Below are 23,551 nucleotides of genomic sequence, written 5' to 3' on the forward strand. Positions count from 1 at the left end.
ACAGATTTGCTGACCGCCTACCTAGGACATCTATTCTGCTATATTGGGAGCGCTCTCTTGTTCAGAGCCGGTATATTGGTACAGTCTGCCGCTATTATATATATGTACACTATTCAGGGGTATGACGGGGCCCTGTCCCATCTCATGAGTCTGTCATGTTCTGTAGAGGTCTGTAGACATACTTGTGTGGGTTCTGTATATGTTTGGGTATGATATGATTTGTGACAGCCTCACCGGCTTCCATGTACTGCGTCGGTTCATTTATGATCATTACTAACGCCAAGTGACTTTTATATTTGAAAATATTATGTCGTTTGCTAATTTGGGTTATTGGGTACGTTTGGGTGTCCAGCACGGACACTACTCGCGGCCTACGGAGTTGGGTCGTGACAAGTTTTGTCACGCCCTGAACCATGGCCTGGCGTGAGATGACACTCCGTGCCTGACTGCATGTGACCGAGCGAACCACATGGCTTGCTGAATCAACATAGGGCATAAACATGAGCGGAATATAATTTAAAACATGATGAGTCTAAAACACGGGATATCGTAGATATTAATGAAATTACTAATTTAAAACATGAATATGGATTGTCATAAATAATAAGACAAAGGTGGCTATATGACTCTGAATATCTGACATAATATGACCGAACTGACTAGTTTATGAAACCTCTAACATGAGTCTGAACTGCTAAACATATTTGCTGGGACAAGGCCCCCAGCATACCTTAACTACATAACTATCATAAAAGTAAATTATAAGAAAACTCGAAGAAGATGGGACTCACCAAAAACAGATACGTGCAATGTCCTATTGAGCAGATGCGTCGTCCTGTAAATCCGTACATACATCATGAAATGCAGACCCTTGGGCAATAGAAAAAGGACATCAGCACATTGAATGTGCTGGTATGTAAAGCAACTGAATAGAATAACATGGCACATGAAGTAACATTATAAGAGCTGAAGCTGAAACTGAAACCCGGTCATGAACATGGACATGAATACATACATATATATATAACATGATTAAAAATATTTGTGGGAGAGCATTAGTATACCGACATGTAACCACCGCATTAACACGTGGCGTCTGATCTCTTCCCGATCAGCTAAGCCGTCCTGTACCTTGCCGGGGTACAAGACGTGAACATGACATGAGTGGATCCAAATCCCTCAATGGGAAAAATATGAAGGTATCATCCTAAACATGGGCGGAGCGATCCTTATCCTACACTGGAAAATGTAATTTTAGGTGTAAAACCTTCTTGGTAATCTATGCAACTCCCAAAACATGACATGGATATAGCTGGCTAAGAAGCCATGAGTCATAAAGCATGACTTGTATTTTAGCATGAATATAGTTACATAATGTACTTGCATAAAAACGTGTAGACATGTAGGATATTTCATGAAAATAAGCATAACATTTATTATATGCATGTAAGAACCCATGGAATGCAAAGTATGTTTTTTCATAGATTACAGACATATTTTTAATAACCAAAGTGGAATATCAAGAATACAATAACGAACTATTCATAGAAACATGGTATATTATAGTACATAGACTTAGGGTTATGATGAACATAGCTAAAACCCTAGTTTGATATAATCTCATACGAACGTGGCGTGGGGAAGAACAAAGATGTTCCCACACGTAGATGGAAACTGTACATACCTGTAATCGCTCCAATTCAACAAACTAAACTGCTTCTTTGATGAACAACACCAAAACTCTAGCTTTGAATCGCTTGAGAAGGATTTGCCTTGGAAATCCTATGTTTTGGTTGACGAATCTTGTTACTAATCATGAATAAATGTTAGAATTACTTAGGAATCGTTATAGCCATCTTATCTTGACGTGGGAGGATGAGGAGAGGAGGCAAATGGCTGCTAAGGGCTGCTTAGGGCTTTAGAATGAAATTGGAATGTCCGATAAATGAAATTTTGAGTTAAGCGTTGAATTTATAGCTGTTACACCTCGAAAAATTTCATGTCGTTGCACAGTAAATAGACTAACGCAGGGTAAGAAGTATATAATGTTTCTACGAGTAAGAAGTAGTACTTAACGGTTCTAATTAAGATTCCAAAGAAGTTTGAGGCAAAAGAAGAGAATTCGTTGAAGAATGTCAAGCTTAAGTTGTGTCTTGGAAAAGGGTTTGCAAAGCCCCTTGGATTGCTAATGAAGTGTTAAACAAGTGTTAAGAAGGTTCCATAAGGATTGGAGATCAAACGAAGCGACGAGAACAAGTTCGGAGAGAAAGTGAATTATACGATCATTTATACGGTCCGTATAACCATTACAGTGAAGATCCATCACTGATGGAGTTATACGGTCAATTATACGGATCGTATAATGGTCCGTATAACTCCCTACGGACAGTTTTAATTTTTATAAAAAGAGGACTCCAAGTCTCATTTCTCATTTCTTATTTCCACCACTTCTCTCTAACCCTCTAGAACATTCCACACACTTCATTTACATGAATCCAAGGAAAAGCAAAGATCAAATACCAAAAACTAGTAGAATCAAGAGCAAGAATGCTAGCTAGGGTTGATGGTAGCAAGAAATCTCTTTTGAATTGAAGTTAGGGTTTTCTCCAAGTGAGGCATTTCCATCCAAAACTAGGGATGGCAGTGGTGCGGTGCCGTGCGGGTTCTGTCTAAACCCACAAAATTATAACCCGCCCTGCCCCGCCCAGCATTGCCTCTAAACCCACGAAAACCTGCCCCGCACCCACACCCACATAAATCCGCCCCGCGTTCTTGTTTTAATTTTTTTTTCTTTGGAAATTACAACCAGATTTTTTTTTCATGTAAAATTTGAAAGATACGAGGAGACAAATTTACTGTCACGACCCAACCCCGTAGGCCGTGACTAGTGCCCTATCTGGGCACTCAAACACATTCTAGTATATAGCAGAAGCCGACAAGGCTTTATTTCAAATTTAGTTAATTTCCAGAAAATTTTTTTGGCAGAGTTTCCTTTGTTTTACGGACTATCCCATATGCCCTGCACGCAGAAAATACCAACAAAGGCCACACAGGGCCAACAAAACAACATTTAAATATATGCGGACCGGCCGCCGCGGCGAATGGAATCGCCCGAACACAACATAAGCACACAACTGTACAGAAAGATCCCAACCCACAAACATGTCTACAGACCTCTAAATGGGCCAATAGAATCATATGGCGGGACAGGGCCCCGCCGTACCCATGAACGAGAATATACACATATAGAAGTGACAGACTGTACCAAAAGATGGATCTGAATAAAAGAGCGCTAAAAAAATAGCAGAAGGAGATCCTAAGCGGACGGATCAGAAAACCTGTCGTCGGTACCTGCGCGGCATGAAAACGCAGCCCCCGAGGAAAGGGGGTCAGTACGAAATATGTACTGAATATGCAAAGCCTGAATTACAGAAACAAGATCATAACCGGTACAGAACGTACAGAAAGTAAGTAGAAAATCCAAAGTATCAAACACATATTTTCAAAACATGCAGAGTGTGTACAGAAACATATGTCATATCAAATCCGGCCCCTGCCAAGGGACTCGGCAGACAGAATGTGGCCACCCTCCCGACGCTGGTGCCACAACACAGAAGAATCAGAATAGGGGCATAACCCCGTAACATAATATGTCATATCAGATGGCCATAGTAAATCATATCAGAACAAACGTACATGGCACAGCATACTCCACAAACCCATGTACGCGTATACCTGCCCCCTCACATCGAGGCACGGCGAACAATGCAGGGGATTACGCTTGACAACATATCCTGGCCCGGGCTCAGTGTGGGAAACATTGGGGCATCCACGAATGGAGTAGTGAGAGACTAATGCAATTAAGATATCATGAATGTTTCCATAGACTCGATGAGGCATATCAAAGACAAACCGATCCAATGAAGTCGGAAGGAATCATAGTAAATGAGTTTCGAGTATCAAAACAATTTATCAGACTTAATGGAATATTTAAAACAACGTTTGTTAGGCAATTAGAATGGTAGTCAAAACGTTTCTTTTAAGAACTATTCGAAAAGAAGACTTAAGTACATTAAGGGCAAAACCGGGAATAGTGGGCCCACCTCGGGACAAGCAAGGCGATGGGTCCAAATTACGCCCTTTAAGCTTATGGGATCACCTATAAAGGTTCTACGGACATTCTGTAGCTTTCTAAAGAGTTTAGAGAAGGTTTGCATAATTTCCAAGAAAACATACCAAAAGAGTTCAATCTTACTGAAAGAAAAAGTGATATTTTCACTTGCGGATTCCGAGGGGCAGAAAGTCTTTCGAGGCCCGAATTCGATCCTAATACACTTAGGCATGCCAAAAGAAGGATCGGGGTAGCTTTACATACCTTTTGAGCTTTTTAAGCCTATCCAAGCTGACTCTCCGTTTCGTCGAAAATCTGCAAATGGTCACATTTACCAATTGTAAGCTATAGATGCTACGAATTCAATTCAACTCATATTTGTCTACCGAAATTTCGGCAGCACTTCCCCTATACATATAGCACCCCCGAGAATTCAACTCGGCTCACAATCATCAACAACAACCCAAACAACAACATCAACATCAACAACAAACACTAGAAACACAATATGGCACAACTAGTTCTACTTGCCGACATAAGGCCATAATCTTTACTTTAACCTTAACTTTCAAACTAATCTCAACGATTTCACATTCATTATCAATCTAGATCACCACAACATAGTTTAGAAGCATTTCATATCGTTTTCCTCCAATTATACACACGATATACATAATATACAAACTTTCCGCCAAAGTCATAATTTATCCAAAACTCCTAATCTTTGGCATACGTATTCATAACATGATTCAATCTTCCAAATTCATCAATACCCATCATAATTTGCAACCTAATAACTTCATTTTCATAATGTCGTAAAATCATACTTAAGCGACATAAGTTTCTACATTCCATTTCAAAGCAAACTCATATTGTTTTACTTTCATTTACATTGCAAACATCACAATAACACACTAACACACTAAGCAAACTTAATTCATTTCCGTTCCAACTCCAACACACCACACGGCCATGTGCTCTTTTTATCACTCCAACTCAATTCATTCCACTTTCATTTCCAATATGCATTTCACCACAATCACAACTAGAATATAACACAAATTCAACACATTATGGCTATACAACATATACATACACACGGCCATACACTAATAACACACACCCACTTTGCAAACTTCCATTTCTCCATACAATCAACACATTTCTACATACTACAACACAAACAAGACTCCAAAACACAATAATAAGGGATGAATTCTTACCTTCTTACTCAATCTTCTTCACTTGACTATATGATCAAGTTGATGAACCAAGGGCTCCTTCCTCCAAGACAACTACACCAAGTTGAGAAGGGACCTTGAATTAGTAGGAATTCAACAAGAGAAAATTTTTTGGAGCAAGATTGTTGGTGGTCAATTTTTGCACTCCAAACCCGAACCCTCTTCTCTTTCTCCTCTCTTATTTTGCTTTGTTTTTCTAGTCTTCTAAGTGCTAGAATTATCTTAGTCTTTATCCAAGTCTATACTTGTTGATCACATGACTAAGCACATGATCAACTAAGTGGGCTTGGGCCAAGACCAAGAGCTTGGCCGGCCACTCCTCTCCATGTTGGGCCTTGCTTTTCATTTTCTTTTTGAGCCCAATTGGTCAAAATTCTTATTTTGTAATTCCCGAAACTAATTTCCCGAAATTCCAAATTTTTCCCTTAGCCCTATTCCACGCTTCCACAAAAATATTCGTTCATAAACAACTCAAGTGTTACATAAAATCAATTATGACTTTATTTCATACAAGTCAAGATTATTTCTAATTTTTCCAAATGTGCGAAAACACGGGATATAACATTTACAATCCCATATATACTCTTCTGCAGCTAAACATTCTTTGATACCATAAGCCAGAATGATGATTTAAAAGCAAGTGAAACTTTTAGATCCCTTATATAGCTCATTAAACCATAGAACTATGGAATGATAGCTTTTTATCCATATCAATCATATCCACTTTCTTCAATTTGAAACTCAAAAGTAGTGAGGACATTTGGACATATAACTGTTCAGAGGAAATGTGCCATCAAACAAGATATCATTTTTCCACTAAATGAAGTGAAATATAACTACAGGTCTAAATCCCAATTCATCAACTTAGTGGCGTTCTACCAACACACAAACATGAAGTTCATACAATAATAAAAGAATCGTTTAGTCCTTGAGCAACAAGGATTCAGCAGGAAATAATTTGAAATCTAACAACATGATGGTATTACCAAGAGATAAAAAATTGAAAGATACCAGGAGATAAAAATTTGAAATCCTCGTACGCATAATGGCTTCGATTTATACATCATACACTGATAGCAAATAAGGATTGACAACTTAAAAATAAGCAATGCTTACAACTGGAAATTAGTTTACAATGATGCAATATAAAGCTTCTACAACAGCTTGACCAATATAAAGTAAAGAGCACACAATGGTCTAACGATGCTCTAACGCCCGAAGCATTTCCAACAAATTGACAACCATCACTCTTTGTCAAGTTCCCTGGATAAGAATTCAGCAAAACAGGCAAGTATTTGCTGAACAGTGGATGCAACAAGTGAGGAACAAAGTGCAGAAAGGTACAATGATGATGTGAACATCGTAAGTGTTTGGCTGTCAAATTTGCAGTACAGGTTTGCTGATGTGTCTGCTTTTTTCCTTGTAATTAACAGATGGGAAAATCTTGCGCAAGAAATGTTCCATTGATGTCACTCCCCCTGTTCCAAAGCAGACACACAAACATCATAAGAAGAAACAAGAACAATGTTCATTGTATGCAAACACAGCCAGTGCTTCCACTGTCCATTACAACTGTAAAATACCAAGTATTTTTTTCCTCAACATCAGGACTAAACACAACACACACTCCAATCAATATAAACATAAAGAATATTGACACTGCTATTTTTTGAATCTTTTTACCAGATACATAAAGTAGCTATAGCCCAGTAAGTCCACTTGAATCCAGCTCTTCCTCTTCGTCAAGTAATGTTGGACATGAAACTTTGTCGACCGTAGATGTCAAACCTGAAAAGAAACGTATGGAATCTAATTAATCAATATAATATATAAAAAATGAAAACTTTATTATCATAATAAGTCATTGAGAGAATTACTTACCATTTACTTCATTCCATAACCAAGTGCGAGCACACATCAAAGCCTCCAAAGTAGTAGGATGAAGTCTACTACGTTGCGGACTAATCAACCTCCCACTAGTGCTAAATGCCGATTCTGAAGCAACTGTAGATACAAGAATAACTAAGATGTCACGAGCCATATTCTGCAAAGCAGGAAACTTTAATCCATTTGTCTTCCACCAACTTAAATTGTCGAACGATGGAGTTCGAGGTAGCAAACTTTCTTCTAAATACAAATCTAGCTCCGATCTTGTGTCCACATTAGCCCTACTCGAAGCGAAAAATCTATCAAAGCTAGACAGACGATCAACCTCAATAAAACCAACAACTTCATTAGAACTAGATGCTCCATGTGTAGCAGGTACTCGACTCTTATACTCTTGAAAGAGATCGAAACAGTGGGTTTGAACTTCTTGAATCTTATCTAAAGCAATTGTTTCACCATAAATATGTGGAAGATAAAACTCCACCAACTTCATCTTATACCTCGGATTAAAGATAGCAACCACACCCATAAAAATATGCACATCAACCCAATATTTCTTATATTTCAATAACATTGCCGATGCCATAGAGCTAATTAAAAGATTAGAACTTTTAACCCAAACTTCCAATTCTAGCTTAATTTCACAAACTTTTGAAAAGTATTGACTTGAAGTTGGATATTGACTTCTTGAGAATTGTTTAGTAATATGATAAAAAAGCTTCAACTTACAACAAACTTCTTCTGCTGCACTCCAATGCCCTTCAGTTGGATAACAACGATAACTAGTGTCAGTTAGACTCAACTTCATAAACACATCTTTATAGTCTAGGGTCGTTTTCAACATTAGATATGTTGAGTTCCAACGAGTTGGACAATCAGACTCCAACTTTTTGTTACAAGAAATATGTAACAACCGTGCAGCTTCTTCAAACCTTTCAATTCTACTTGATGACCCTATCCAGTATAAGACATTGTTGCGCACATTACTAAAACTATATCCTATCACCTTTAGCCCTTCTTGCACAATCAAATTCAAGATGTGTGCGGCACAACGCACATGAAACAATCGACCCATCAACAATAAATCCTTTTTACAAAGTTTCTCATCTAACAAAGTCTTCATCATTGCATTGTTTGTGCTACAATTATCAACTGTGATGGTTGATAATCTTCTTTCAAGATTCCACTCTAACAAACAATTAATCAACGCACTACACAAAGTATCCTAATCATGTGGGGCAGGTACATAAACAAATCTAAGAATATGAATTTGAAGCCTCCATCAATAAAATGCGCTGTAATAGCCATGAATCCTTTTTTGTTATTGTCCGAAGTCCACATATCAGTAGTAATTGCAATTCTACTTGTGAGTTTTTCCAATAAGTTAGAAGTTTTTGATTTCAAATTGTCAAAAATCCTCAAAATATCATTTTTGATTGTGTTCCTTGACACCATTTTGAACAACGGCTGAAGACTAGCAACAAACTTTATAAATCCTACATGATCAACTATAGACAGGGGATATTCATGCAATATAATGGCGTGAGCCAGTTATTTACGTGAAACATCTTGATCGAAATAATTTTGGCTACTATCATCACCCCCCGAACCGCTATCGTTTCCCAAATTTCTTGGCTTATTAGGACATCTAGGAAAATGTTCTGACATAGACGATGTCCCACATTTTCTATTTGCTTTGATACAAGCATTACAGTAATTACAAATACCATAGCGAACACCATTAACGCATACCGGTTTAAAAAGTCTCCATGATTTAGACTTCAATTTCCTTTTTTCAGATTCAGTAAATTCAATAATTTGAGAAGACCTTTGGCTCTCACCCTCAATGGGCACAGGAAGAGTACTAGAAGATGAACCAACCGGATTTCTTCATTTTGAGATTCCATGCTTATCTATAAGTACAAAATACAAAATTTAAATACTATTAGTGAGGCTCAATGGGAACTGTATAGTGTTTTTGGTTGTAGACAAGGATAATCTTTTGAAGAATTTAAATGCAATAACACTACCAAGAAATAAAATAACGAGAGAGGCTCACACAGAAATAAAATAAAGAGAGCAAAAACAAGAGAGACTAAAGGACATAATAATCAAATAAAGAGAACGAAAACAAGAAATTAGCAGAGGTTTATACATTTACCTTGAGAAATTAGCAGAGATGGTATTTGTTTTAGGGTTTAGCAGAGATGGAATAGCAGAGATAGACTTAGCCGTTGTTTTAGTCTGTCAAGAAAAAATAAGCCGTAGTCGTATGTTTTAGGATTTTGTATATTTTAAAATCCCTAACCCGCACCCACACTCGCCCCGCACAAAATAATTTTTAAAAATTTAGACCTGCCCCGCGCCGCGCACTTGCCCCGCCTATACCCATACCCGCGCATACCCGCACTTGCCTAAACCCACCCCGCCCCGCACCCGCACTGCCCCATTGCCATCCCTATCCAAAACCCATTCCTATACAATCAAAGGTAAGTTTTATGATCATCTCATATTATTTAGAATATTGAATGGTTGGGAGACTCAGATTATGGAAAAAAGTAGAATATGGAGCTCATATGTGAAACAATGGTGTTCTTGAATAGTAGTGTGACATGAACCCTAAATTCTTGAGATAGTATGAGTATAATTTTGTTATAAATGACATTAAGAATATTGGAGAAACATTATATGAGGAAGAATGTGGTATTATATTATGGCCATGGCTATGGATGACCTTGAAAGGAAAATTTGAGAATTGAATAATGTCGAACTTGTCGACGTTATTGACTATGGTATCATGAATGTTGTATTTGATGTTTTGGAGTTGTTATATTATTTGGAGGAAGTCGTATAAACGAAGGAGATGCTGCCCAATTTTTATTAGCTCTAGCTTAAGCTTGAGTATATTATCGATTATCTAATCTTAGCACGAATTCTCTTGAATGTAGAATCGTCGGCTTCGAAGGGAACCATTTAGTCGATAGAGTTAAGGAGACAAAGAGGTATGTAAGGCTAACCCTTCTTTCTAAAGACATGTTTTTCCTCATTTTGCGTCTATACGAGATATTCACGCTATTCTTATTCTTATAAAGGTTATAAGCTCATGACCCTCGAGATTTTCTTGATATTGTTGACAACGTTTCTTGTGATGATAATGATAACGATTATGATGATGAGTTCAATTTTAGAGATGCCATCCAAGATATCCAAGATATCCAAAACGTCCAAATCTTAGGGACGCTAGAAGCTCATAACTTACAATATTCTTGAGATACTTTCGCAAAAGCTCCTAATAGTGATAATGATAATGATGACAATGATAATAGTGATGATGATGATGCTAATAGTGATGATGATAATGATAATAGTGATGACGATAAAGATGATGGGATTCAATAATAGAAATCGGTAGTTTATAGACTTTGTGTCACCCCGATAGTGTTGAAATGTTTCTCTCTGATACATATGTATGTTATAAATGTATGAATGCTATGTTGTGACACCAAGCCTATATGGCCGGGTACAATATATATTGCGCGCACACCACTGCAGTCGGGTACGTATAACACTGAGCCTTGGTAGGGCCAGGTACGGATAACACAGAGCCTTGGTAGGGCCAAGTACGTCTAACACCAATATTTATTATGGCTGGGTACGTAAGACACCGAACCCATATGGTCGGGTATGATACTACTATTTGTTCAAATGTATGAAATGGAAGTTTCCCAGTAGAAAGAGGATAAGTAAGTTAACGAGTATTGCTAGAGGTATACCTAGCTCTTTCATTTCATAACTCGTCCATACTATGTTATTTCATATGCTTACATTATGCTATTGATTATTCTTTACATACTCAATACATTACCCGTACTGACGTCCCTTTTCCTGGGGGCACTGTGTTTTATGCCGCAGAGCCCCATATTGCTTTGCAGGAAAGTTGTCCGGGAGTTTGACTATAGGATGTTCCAGGCTATTAGCTGGATTAGTAGACTCCATTCGGTTCGGAGTGATACCGCGTCGGAGTATGTCCTTATGAGCTGAGTCATGCACATTATGGGTATGTTGGGATCCTGTCCCAACTTAGGTTTTGATTTTATATCTTATGTTAGAGACTTTTGCAGACAGAGTCATGTATACAGTACATTAGCCTTGTAAGCAGCTATACAAGACGATGTAGCATTATGCATCACTTTACGGATTCATATTATCACAAATTTTTACTTGAGTTAAGAAAGATGAAAAGAATGTTTTGAAAAGCTTTCATTATGCAAATCATTTCATGATTAAGAGTCCAGTAAGATTATGAATATAACGAGAACCAGCGGGTTCGCTCGGCTCTAAGTGAGGGTCGGGTGCCCATCATACCCTATCAGAATTGGGGTGTGACAATAGCATGGGGAATTTTGGTCCCCCAGGCTCACCGAACGTGGTTAAGGTGAGTCCTTGCCTCACTCGAAGCTCGCCCTTGCATTTTGGACTTAGACGATTTTTCTCATTTTTTGCACTTTTTGGACCCCTACCTCACTGAGCGCTGTCTATGGCTTTCCCTGCCTCGCGTTGGGGAAAACTCAGTGAGCTCCCCTGTCCATTTTACACTTAGTCAAAATTTCATATTTTTTTGCTCGTCAACAGCGTTCAGTAAAATGAGCATAACTCCTAGCACCGAGCTCCGTTTGAGCTCTACCTTATATGGATGGAAAGGTATTTCCACGTACTACAACTTTCATTAGCAACCTTTTCCAAATTCTCAATGAATCAAGGGGTTACGGGTACCCTAAGTAGGCCTATTAACCGTTTTCGTAATACCTACAGACTTTCAAATTTTTCGCTAAAACTCTAACGTTACAGTTATAACCTTAGTTCTAAGATACGAGGTGTATCATTATCTCCCCCTTGGGATCATTCGTCATCGAATGATGGGTCATGGTTAGAAATACAACTAGACATGGATTGAATTCATGAACGTGATGGAAACATGACATGAAACACGGGCTGAACTGACATGACATGACATGGTTACATGGAAACATGATTACTGAGACATGGAATATGAGCACTGGATATATGAGCGTAAGACATGAGACATGAGGCATGACATAGATATGGAGGTTAGTTACCTTGAACATTCTCTGCTGGTTCGTTAAACATGTACGAATACTTGGATTTCATATCTTATTCGGCTTCCCATGTAGCCTCTTTAACTTTCTGACTCTTTTATAGGACTTTTACTGAGGCAACCTCTTTAGTTCTTAAGTTGCGAACCTGACGATCAAGAATAGCTACGAGGACCTCTTCATAGGTGAGGCCATCCTTAACCGTTATAGTATTAGCAGGAACAACCAACGATGGGTCTCCCACATATTTCCTCAACATGGGTGTACAACATCCAACTCTTGTGGCAATTCAAGCTCATAAGCTACTTGACCAACCCTTCGTAAGATCCTATAAGTCCAATATATATGGGACTGAGCTTTCCGTTCTTGCCAAATCTCATAACAACCTTTATGGGTGAAGCTTTAAGGAACACCCAATTATCAACTTGACACTCTAAGTCTCTTCGCGTCACATCAGTGTAACACTTCTGGCGACTCCGGGCCGTTTTCAAATGCTCCTGAATAAACTTGACTTTCTTCATAACCTAATAGACCAAGTTTGGTCCTAACAACTCTGCTTCACCAACTTTAGTCTTAGTGGAAACCCCTCTTCGATATCTCTTAAACGCTTTTCTTCTGTAGTTTGCTCTCTTACGGCTTAGCTGATCTCTTTTCCCACTAATCACTACACTCCGAATTTAACTTAAACCCTTGGTTTCTATCACGCATTCGGATGTAATCAAACTGTCACCCACTTATTAGTGTTCGTCAACTAAGGAAATCAAATCGTGCCTCTATTAGTTCTGCTGAAATTGCTAATGCATTGTATCTACTTAAAACTTACTTACTATTCTTCTGTTAACCACCTGCTAGCATCATGCTCTCTTATTCTACTCAGAATAATAAGGTGAAGCATAAGGTTATTTATAACTCCCTCATCATCCGATGCTATTCTATAGTCGTATACTGTTTTTTTTTTGAACTATAGACATGGATCACACTTAGGGAAGTTTCATCTGTCTTAAACAAAAAATGGGATCAACCAACCCCAAGCTTTCTATACACTTCAAAATCATATTAGACTATACACATCTGGGATAAACACTTGCTCACATAGCCTAAGAGGGAACAGTCACATCTTCTTATCTCATAATAATATCTACTTCTTGTAGTACCTCCTAACATAGTATTTTCTGGTTCTAATCTAAATAAAATTGAACACATTAAACTTATTCCCCGAATTTCAATATCATCTGCTCTTGATTTTCATGTCGCACACCCTTCCTTTTATTCATGTGAATAGGCCGTACAAACATATCCTTATTTTGCAATACTGAAACATTTTAGAACCAGCGATGACTTGCCCATAGACTCTTTTCTATTCATAAATATGGAAATCAATTTATGCTCTCCAGTGGCTAAAAATATAATATGCTACCCCATGGGGTCTTACATAAGAGCTACCATTATCATAGCTGTGGTTACGTTTGTGGATGTCCCTGGGTCTTGACGACCTGCTAGAGCATATAGGCTGTTTCGACCTCTGCCTATTCTGTCTTGTTGAAGGATAATCATTTAGATGATGACCCTATTGACTGCATCCAAAGAAACCATCCAAGCCCGAACGACACTCTCCTTGGTGCCTCCTTCCACACTTATTGCACGTAGGGTGTTTAGGACCTCAGTGGCCCACACTGGCTTGTGGCTGTGAGTCTACTGCCTCGAAATCCCAATTGTTCTGATTAAACTTAGACCTTGGGACTGAAGCATTGACCGTAGAAGGAGAAGGTCCTGACAACCCATTCTTAAAGAAATGCTTGTTTCCACCTTCATGAGATTCCCCATGGTTAAAGTTACCCATGGACTTAAATCTCTTGCTAAATTCCCTGTCTCCCTCTTTCTGTAGCTTCTCCTCTTCTTGCCTTCTGTCCTTATTACCTTCGATACCTTGACTAGCTGATGGACAAACTCTCTGAAAATGGCCCCTCTGGCCACAACCATATCACACATTCATTCCTGAGCGGTACACCCCTCGGTGTCCTCTACTACACTTGCTGTAGGTAGGATTTTGAAAACCCCTTTTTCCTACACTAACTTGTGACTTGGAATTTGGTGGCTTGAGATTCTATTTTAGGTCGGACTGCCCCTTTCGATCATATTTGTACTTCTTAGCTGGTGCACTAGGGTAAATGGAGCAGGCCCTGATGAACTCCTATCAAAGAATTGTCTACCTTCCCATTCTTGAGATCTATCAGGGTGAACGTTACCTACATCGTTAGCTCTTCTGCTGAACTCTTCAACCCTGGAACTAACATACCCCTCATGAGCATCAGTGTTTGGATTCGTTCCCTGACGCTGATCTTGCATGGCAATGAATTGGGGGAGCACCTGGTTAGACGTCCCAACGTCCATAGTAGTGGAACTAGGCGGCAGAGTGACTGTAGTATGAACCTCTGCAGACCTCACTATGGCCTGTGGGGATGAATTCTGGGGTAAAGAAATCGGTGCAAGTCTCTGTGCCCTAATACGAACTTCTTGAGTCTGCGAATCCTTACTTAGGGTGGCATCAGTAGCAGCCCTTGGGCTCGTAGCTGCCATTCTCTTAGAAGACATTTTTTAAAATATGTAATTCACACGAGTTAGAACGATTCTTGAAGGTACTGCTCTACCTGCACGATCAAGAGTATGAAATAAATGAGACAATCCTGGATGTCTTGGTGGTCAACTGTTTATATGTATGGGCGCCACACACATATAAAAGTGACCCCACTGGACACGGTTTCATAGAATCCATAAGACACTTGAACCTAGGCTCTGATACCAAGCTTTGTCATGCCTCGAACCATGGACTGGGCGTAACACGACACTCGGTGCCTGGCTGCATGTGACCGAGCAACTACATGGCTTGTTGAATCAACATGGCGCATAAACATGAGCGGAATATAATTTAAAACATGATGAACCTAAAACATGGGATATCAAAGACATCAATGAAATTACCAATTTAAAACATGAATACAGATTGCCATAAATAATAAGACAAAGGTGGCTATACGACTCTAAATATCTGACATAATACGACTGAACTGACTAGTCTATGAAACTTCTAACATGAGTCTGAACTGCTAAATATAGTAGTTGGGACAAGGCCCCCAGCATACCTTAACTGTATAATTATCATAAAATTAAATAATGACAAAACCTCGAAGAAGATGGTGCTCACCAAAAGCTGATACATGCAATGTCCTACTGAGTAGATATGTCGTCCTATAAATATGTACTGCATCGTGAAGTGCAGGCCCCCGGGAAATAGAAAAGGGACATGAGCACATTGAATGTACTGATATGTAAAGCAACTGAATGTAATAACATGGCACATGAAATAACATGATAAGAACGGAAGCTGAAACTGAAACCTGGTCATGAACATGGACATGAATACATACATATATATAACATGATTAAAAATATTTGTGGAAGAGAATTAGTATAACCGACATGTAACCACCACGTTAACACGTGGCGTCTGATCTCTTCCCGATTAGCTAAGCCGTTCTGTACCTTGCCGGGTTACAAGACGTGAACATGACATGAATCGATCAAAATCCCTCAATGGGGAAAATATGAAGGTATCGTCCTAAACATGGGCGGAGCGATCCTTATCCTACGCTGAAAAATGTACTTTTCAGGTATAAAGCCTTCTCGATAATCTGTGCGACTCGCAAAACATGAACATGAATATAGTTGGCTAAGAAGCCATGAGTCATAAAACATGACTTATATTTTAGCATGAATATAGTTACATAATATACTTGCATGAAAACGTGTAGACATGTAGGATATTTCATGAAAATATGCATAACATTTATTATTTGCATGTAAGAACCCATGGAATGCAAAGTATGGGTTTTCATAAATTGCGGACAAATTCTTAATAACAAAAGTAGAATATCAAGAATAAAATAACGAAGTATTCATAGAAACATGGTATATTAGAGTACACGAACTTAGGGTTATCATGAACATGGATAAAACCCTAGTTTGATATAATCCCATACTTTCATGAAAGAACGTGGCGTAGGGAAGAATTGGGGAAGAACAAAGATATTCCCACATGTAGATAGAAACCCTACATACCTGTAATCGCTCCAATCCAACAAACTAAACTGCTTATCTGACGAAGAACACCACAACTCTAGCTTTGAATCGCTTGAGAAGGATTTACCTTGGAAATCCTATGTTTTGGTTGAAGAATTATGTTACTAATCATGAATAAATGTTAGAATTACTTAGGAACCGTTAAAGCGATCTTACCTTCACGTGGGAGGATGAGGAGAGGAGGAAAACGACTACTTAGGTCTTTAAAATGAAGTTGGAATGTCTGGTAAATGAAATTTTGAGTTAAGCATTGAATTTATAGCATGGGGCATTTTGGTCCCCCAGGCTCATCGAGCGTGGTCTAAGGTGGGCCCTTGCCTCGTTTTGGGGCGAGCTTCCCTTGTATTTTGGAATTAGATGATTTTTCTAATAGGTGAGGCCATCCTTAACGGTTATAGTATCAACAGGAACAACCAACGATGGGTCTCCCACACATTTCCTCAACATGGGTATACAACATCCAACTCTTGTGGCAATTCAAGCTCATAAGCTACTTGACCAACCCTTCGCAGGATCCTATAAGTCCAATATATCTGGGACTGAGCTTTTCATTCTTTCCAAATCTCATAACACCCTTCATAGGTGAAACTTTAAGGAACACCCAATCATTAACTTGAAACTCTAAATCTCTTCGCCTCACATCGGTGTAAGACTTCTAGTGACTCTGAGCCATTTTCAAATGCTCCTGAATTAACTTGAATTGCTCCAAAGCCTGATAGACCAAGTCTGGTCCTAACAACTCTGCTTCACCAATTACATTCTTAGGGGAAACCCCTCTTCGATGTCTCTTAAAGGCTATTCTTCGATAGTTTGGTACGACTTAGCTGATCTCTTCTCCCACTAATCACTACACTCCGAATTTAACTTAAACACTTGGTTTCTATCACGCATTCGAATGTATTCAAACTGTCACCCACTTATTAGTGGTCGTCTAACTAAGGAAATCAAATCGTGCCTCTATTAGTTCTGCTGGAATTGCTAATGCATTGTATCTACTGATACGCTCAAATTACACCTTTTAATAGCATAAAGCGGATGATGTCAGATATAGTAACCCAACGAGGTTGGGGGCGAATCCCACAGAGAATATGGTGTGAAAAGTTTACTAAATAAGTATTATACTAATCTTGCGGTCATTGTGTATTCCAGAAAATGGATTTTATAGGAGTTTTGATTTGTGGACTAATTTAAAGTGATTAGAAATTTAAAGTTGTAAATATATGGGTAAAAGGTTGTGTCCTCGTCAGATAAAATGTATGATCATAGGTATCGATCTTAATATACTTCTAATGGATCGTTTATATAGATGCAATTAACCTCTATGTGAATCTAGACTATTTCCCAATAAGAAAAGATTATTTCTTTCCATGCTTTTTCCAAAGATAAGAAAGTATGTATGAAGAACGGTTAATTATGCCAAGTAAATTCCTCTTATTCCTAAGTGAATTTATTAAGTAAGATTTAAAGCCTTGAGTTCTTGTTATTTGTTCTTACCAAACCCTAACTATTTTCCCAAATAAACTAAAGTCTATGGCATTAGCTAATGTTTGCAACCACTAACTATATGATGAAAACAAAGAACAAATGAACCCTAACAGTCCATCATGCTTATATCATTCACAATCCCCAATCACAAAACACCCATCCTTGAGTTCACAACCTTAGTAAAGGTGTTTAGCTACTCATGGCAACAAGAAAACAATAAAAGATTGAAGATTGCATAATTGAAATAGTACTGAACCTTACGAATAAAACTAGAAATTAAATGATTGCAATTGTCTTGAGCTAAGACCAAATTGTCTCCACACAAGTCTCAAAATTCAAGATTTCACAATTATGAAAGTGATAATAACATTCAAAACTCTATTAGCTATTTATAAGACCCAAATCCTTCATCTTCAGGGATTAAAATCGTCACCCGCTCGGAAAGAGTACGGGCTGTACATTGAAGTACAGTCCGTCTTTGCAATGTATGTGCTTTGGTTCTTTTTAAATTCTCGGGAAAAATACGCCTTGACTGCATGATGTGCCGGGAAATTATGGCACATTTGATACCTTTTTATGAGAAGTTTTACTTGTTTTTATCAAGTATGTGTTGTTTTGATGTGTTTTTGTCTTGTTTCGGGTAAATCATAAAGTTAGGGTTCAAAAATTGGAAGTTACAGAAATTTTGTACTGAGGATAGATTTCTGCGTTCCGTATAAGATTATACAGACCGTATTTGTGGTTAAGTAAGCAAAGCAACAGAATGTCGCAGTAGAGAGATGTTGAAACACGAAAACTTATATGGACCGTATAATGTTATACGAGCCGTATAAGTGGATGTGTTGAATGTTGGAAGAAGTTTCATGGGCAAGTTGTACGAGTCGTATAAAGTTATATGAACCGTGTAATGCCAGTTCGGGTTTTTCTCTGCAGACACAAGGATGAAGGCTGTATAAGTGTTATACGGTCCGTGAAAAGTTATACGGACCGTATAAGTTCCCTCTGGGACTTAAGTGCAAATTCTGAAATTTCACATTTTGAAACCTATAAATAGTTCATTGTAGGGTTTTAATTGTTATCAGTTATTATATTTTGACTTTTGGCTTAGAACATTAAATACTCTCTAATTTTTGAAGGTTCAAATATCAATTCAAGTATTATCAATTCCTCTTTACTTCCAAAGTAAGCAATTGTGAATTCTTCAATTTCTTATTTCTTATTCTTTGTCATGAGTAGCTAAATTCCCTTACTAGGGTTGTGAACCCAATGATGGGTGTTTTGTGATTGATATACACATAATGGATTATTAGGGTTTATTTATTCTTCATTCTTCATTCATAATTAATGGTTTCAAACATTGATTAAAGCCATAAACCTTGATTTATTTGGGAAAATAATTAGGGTTGGTAAGAATAAATAACAAGGACTCAAAGCTTTAAACTTTGTTTAATAAATTCACTTAGGAATAAGAAGAATTTACTTGGCATAATTAACCGTTCTTCATAGTTACTTTCTTATATTTGGGAAAATCATAGAAAGAGATAATCTTTATTTATTGGGAAATAGTACAGATTCATAGAGAGCTTAAGTGCATTCATATAATGATCCATTAGAAGTATATCAAGATCAATACCCATTATCATACACCCTATTTAACGGGGACACAACCTTGGTCTCTTTTACCATAAATTACAACCCAATGCAATTAGTCATAAAAAACCAACTTTTATAGAAATCGTCGGATTAAGACATTAGACCTAAATTAAGCATTCTACGAGTTTAGTAACCTTTTCACACCATATTCCCCGTGGGGTTCGACCCCACCCTTGTTGCGTTACTATATTTGAAAATGTCCGCATTATACCATTGATAGGTGTAATTTGAGCATATCAAATTTTGGCGCCGTTGCCGGGGATGGAACCCGGGTCACCTGCATGACAGGCGGGAATACTTACCAATTATTCCTTTGAGAAGAGCTGATTGCCATAGTTTTTGCCTTTGAGAACTTTCGAGCCTATTTGTTGGGGTCCAAAGTTTTGGTATACACTGATCATGCAACATTGAGATACCTTATGGCGAAGAAGGAAGCAAAGCCGCGATTGATGTTACACCCCGTAAGAGTCTGTGCTAATTTAATTAAGACAAGAAAGAATGAGTTAAGAAAGTTCAAGGAAAGTTAATCGAGTTAGTAAGAATATCGTTATATATATGGTTGCCTTAAGTATCCCGAGGTGACATCGTAACCTAAAGGATTTGAAATCGCGTTATGAGCGTATATGAGGTAATTTGAGTGCCCTTTTAAAGTATTTGAGATTATTAGTAATGATATAGAAGATGGATAAAAGATATGAATATATTTTTGCGATTGGAGTTTCGTCGAAGCTTCGTAAGTTCTCCAGTTACGTTTAAGGTTATGGTGATTCTCCGGACCCTTCGAGACGTGTATGGATTGTTATGTATGTATATGGGTATGTATATATATGTATAAGAGGTTACATGAGAGTTGGAAGAGGATTAGAAGATAAACGAATCTAAACAAAATGAATCGGAACAACTTCAGTAAAATCTCGGACCAGATTTTTAGCCCATATTGTTGGGGGCATATCTCCTAGTATATGAGGAGTTTTAAGGTGTTTCAAAAGCCTAAAATGAAGTTCATCGAGTCTAGTTTCCAACGCAACAAACCACTCGTCAAAATGATATTTGGATAAGGAAATAAGGACGATACAATTTGGGCTGGCAGGGCAGCAAGTTTGGACCCGACCCAAACACTAATGTTTCGGCCCATGAGGCCCATTAACGTTAATATATATGGCAAATTCACTTGAGGGCTGATCATTTTCAGCTAATATCCTCCAAAAACATTAGAGAGAGAGAGAGAGATCCTAGGCTAAGGAAGCCATTTTGATCAAAATCCGAGCTCCGAATCCCGAAGCTCATGAAGAGAAAAACGTTGTACGTTGCGTTGCCTTCAATTTGAGATAAATATTGGTCTTGGGGGATGCAATTTTCGTGGTGGAGCTTATGATAAGGTATTTATAAAATTCCTTTTATGTTATTAAAGTGTTTATTTAGAGTTTTAACGAATTAGAACGGAGAAAACAACATTATAAACTCGTTTGTTGTTTTGTTGAAATTTATGGGTGAGGGGCTGTTTTAATTGAAATTGATGGACTGATTTGAATTAATATTTTGGTTGTTGTAATCATGGATATGTGAGGAGAGTGAAGGAATTTAATGGTTAGAGTTGGAGTTAAATTGTTGTGGGTTGTTGTAAGGATTATAGAGATAATAATGTGGTTTTATTGCACATGAGTAGATGATGTGGTGTCGAGTGGCTGCTGTTGTATTTCCCTGAAATTTTATGAAAATATTGCATGAAATAAGGTATAAGAAGTGCATATGGGTTGCTTGGTGTATTGCAAGTGTTCGTTAGAATTTCGGGCATCGTTATGTTACAGTTGGGGGCTGTTTTGATATGTTGTTGTTCTTGTTGAAATAAAAGAATTGAAGATATGGTTGTGTCCATATGTTATTGTTGGTATTTCTGTGTCAACAGGAGAGCAATTGGAAATTCGGATAGACGAGTTTATAGGGGAAATGCTGCCCAAATTTTTGTAGACAAGTGATGAGTTAAAGATTGAATACCAAAAGCCTTATAGTTAACAATTGGTAAAAATGACCATTTGTAGGTTTTGGGCGAAACAAAGATTGAGTTTGGACAAGCGTGAGTAGCGCGAAAGGTATGTAAAGCTTATCCTTTCCTTCTTTGGCATGCCCTAGGTCTACTAGGTTGAGATTTCGGCCTCGGGGACCATCCTGCTCATCGTAACCCGAGATTAGTTTTCGTTACTATTCATTCAATAGAATTGAATTATAAAAGGTGCATTTTACTAGAAAAGTGGTTGGACTTCCAAAACGTTTACAAATGTAACCCGATCGTTCTAAAACTTTCCTGGATGACTCCGTAGAGTCTAATGGGCGTGATTCTCGTCCGCCGCCTCGACTTGGCCCGAGGTGGGCCCGCTATCCCCGATGCCTCTCTTATTGTTCTGTTTGTCTTATTCCCGTACGGTAAGTCAAGGGAACTCATGGTTATTGTTCCGACTACTAAACGGGAGATATTTTATCTATCCCGAGACGGATTTTAATGATTATTGACCCAATTGTGGGGACCGAAACCCTGACATGTGATGTACGGCTTTAGCCAATGTACTCTTGTCCGGAGTTCGCAGGTAACTCTTGGTTATTATGCTGTTCACTATATGATAGGTGTTATGACCACCTTCATGAGCATTATAAAATGTTTTTGACATCTAAAGCGTTTTTAAAAATCTTACCCTGAGATTCTGGACAAACTACTTATTTTCTTTATTTTCCGATATACGATTTTGGTATACCTGAGTCCTGTGTGATGCATGATCCTGGCATGTGTGATTATGTTTGGAAAGTGATAATTTGGCATTTTGTCTGGTTATCTTCTGTGTTACCGAGTCCCGAGCCGGTTATGTGAATATGCGTATATGTGATATTGGCCGCTGGACCCTCGACCGCGGCGTGCCTGACATTGACTGCTGGACCCTTGACCGCGTCATGCCGGACGTGTGGCATTGACTGCTGGACCCTTGACCGCGTCTGCCGCACTTGTGATTATGCCGACATAGACCGCTGGACCCTTGACCGCGGTATGTCGAACTTGTGATAGAAAACCGCTGGATACTTGACCGTGGTATGTGTGATTGTGACCGCTGGACTTATGGTCGCGGAAATTGTGCGTTGATTCTTCTATGTGTGTGTGAAACAAAGATGTTTTCCAAAAGAAAGAAAACATTTTGTCATCCCGATTGCCGTGTTGATTTCTCCGGAACTTCTTTTGCCTGTTGTACGCCGGATACGACTCCTTAGTATGCTGGCTATTGTGCTCGCTTTCTATATATCGTATTTCAGTTGTGACTTTGATTTCTGTGTTGTATGCTTTACATACTCAGTACATATTTCGTACTGACCCCCTCTTTTCGGGGGGCTGCGTTTCATGCCGCGCAGGTACTCCCAGGTGAGTTGAAGACAGTATAGAAGATGTTCCAGTGCAGATGGCAAGCTCCATTTGTTCCCGGAGTGCTGCCGAGTCAGAGTTGGTATGTTATGCTTTCTGGATTACGTTAGAGACTTTGCAGACAGCGTCGTGGGTATTGGTTGTCAGTCTGTAAGCGGCTCCGTCAGCCAAAATGTCGGTCTGTGTTATGTACTGAATTTTGTATGATTATTGATTTGTTATGCTTGGAAGCTACGTGAAAGAATATTTCTGGAAAAAAAAAATTTACGATATATTTCATCTCATTTGATTTGAAAGGTTTGACATGATTTTATGTGCAGCAAGAGTCTGAGGGTTCGCTCGGCCCTAGGTAAGGGTCGGGTGCCCATCATACCTTAGTGGAATTAGGGTGTGACAATTGATCCGATGGGTGCTATTGCTGCCAGAGTTTGATTTTGAGGTGAAGGACCACAAGGGCACTGAAAATCAGGTTGCTGACCATCTCTCTTGGCTTTAAGAAGCTGGGAGACCTTATGATGAGCTA

At 38.5% G+C, this 23,551-nt stretch overlaps 1 protein-coding gene across 1 annotated transcript; it reads right to left on the bottom strand.

Moving 5' to 3' along the window:
- Nucleotides 1-7,051: 7,051 nt before the first annotated feature.
- LOC132607766 (zinc finger BED domain-containing protein RICESLEEPER 2-like) lies at nucleotides 7,052-14,193 on the bottom strand. Its single transcript, XM_060321846.1, has 3 exons — nucleotides 14,028-14,193; nucleotides 7,234-8,427; nucleotides 7,052-7,140 (listed from the first exon to the last, which is right to left on the bottom strand). Exons 1-3 carry the CDS (start codon nucleotides 14,191-14,193, stop codon nucleotides 7,052-7,054), a joined length of 1,449 nt encoding a protein of 482 aa, XP_060177829.1.
- Between the last annotated feature and the right edge of the window lie 9,358 nt (nucleotides 14,194-23,551).

Source organism: Lycium barbarum, chromosome 8 (genome assembly GCF_019175385.1).
Source record: "Lycium barbarum isolate Lr01 chromosome 8, ASM1917538v2, whole genome shotgun sequence".
NCBI classification, from domain to species: domain Eukaryota; kingdom Viridiplantae; phylum Streptophyta; class Magnoliopsida; order Solanales; family Solanaceae; genus Lycium; species Lycium barbarum.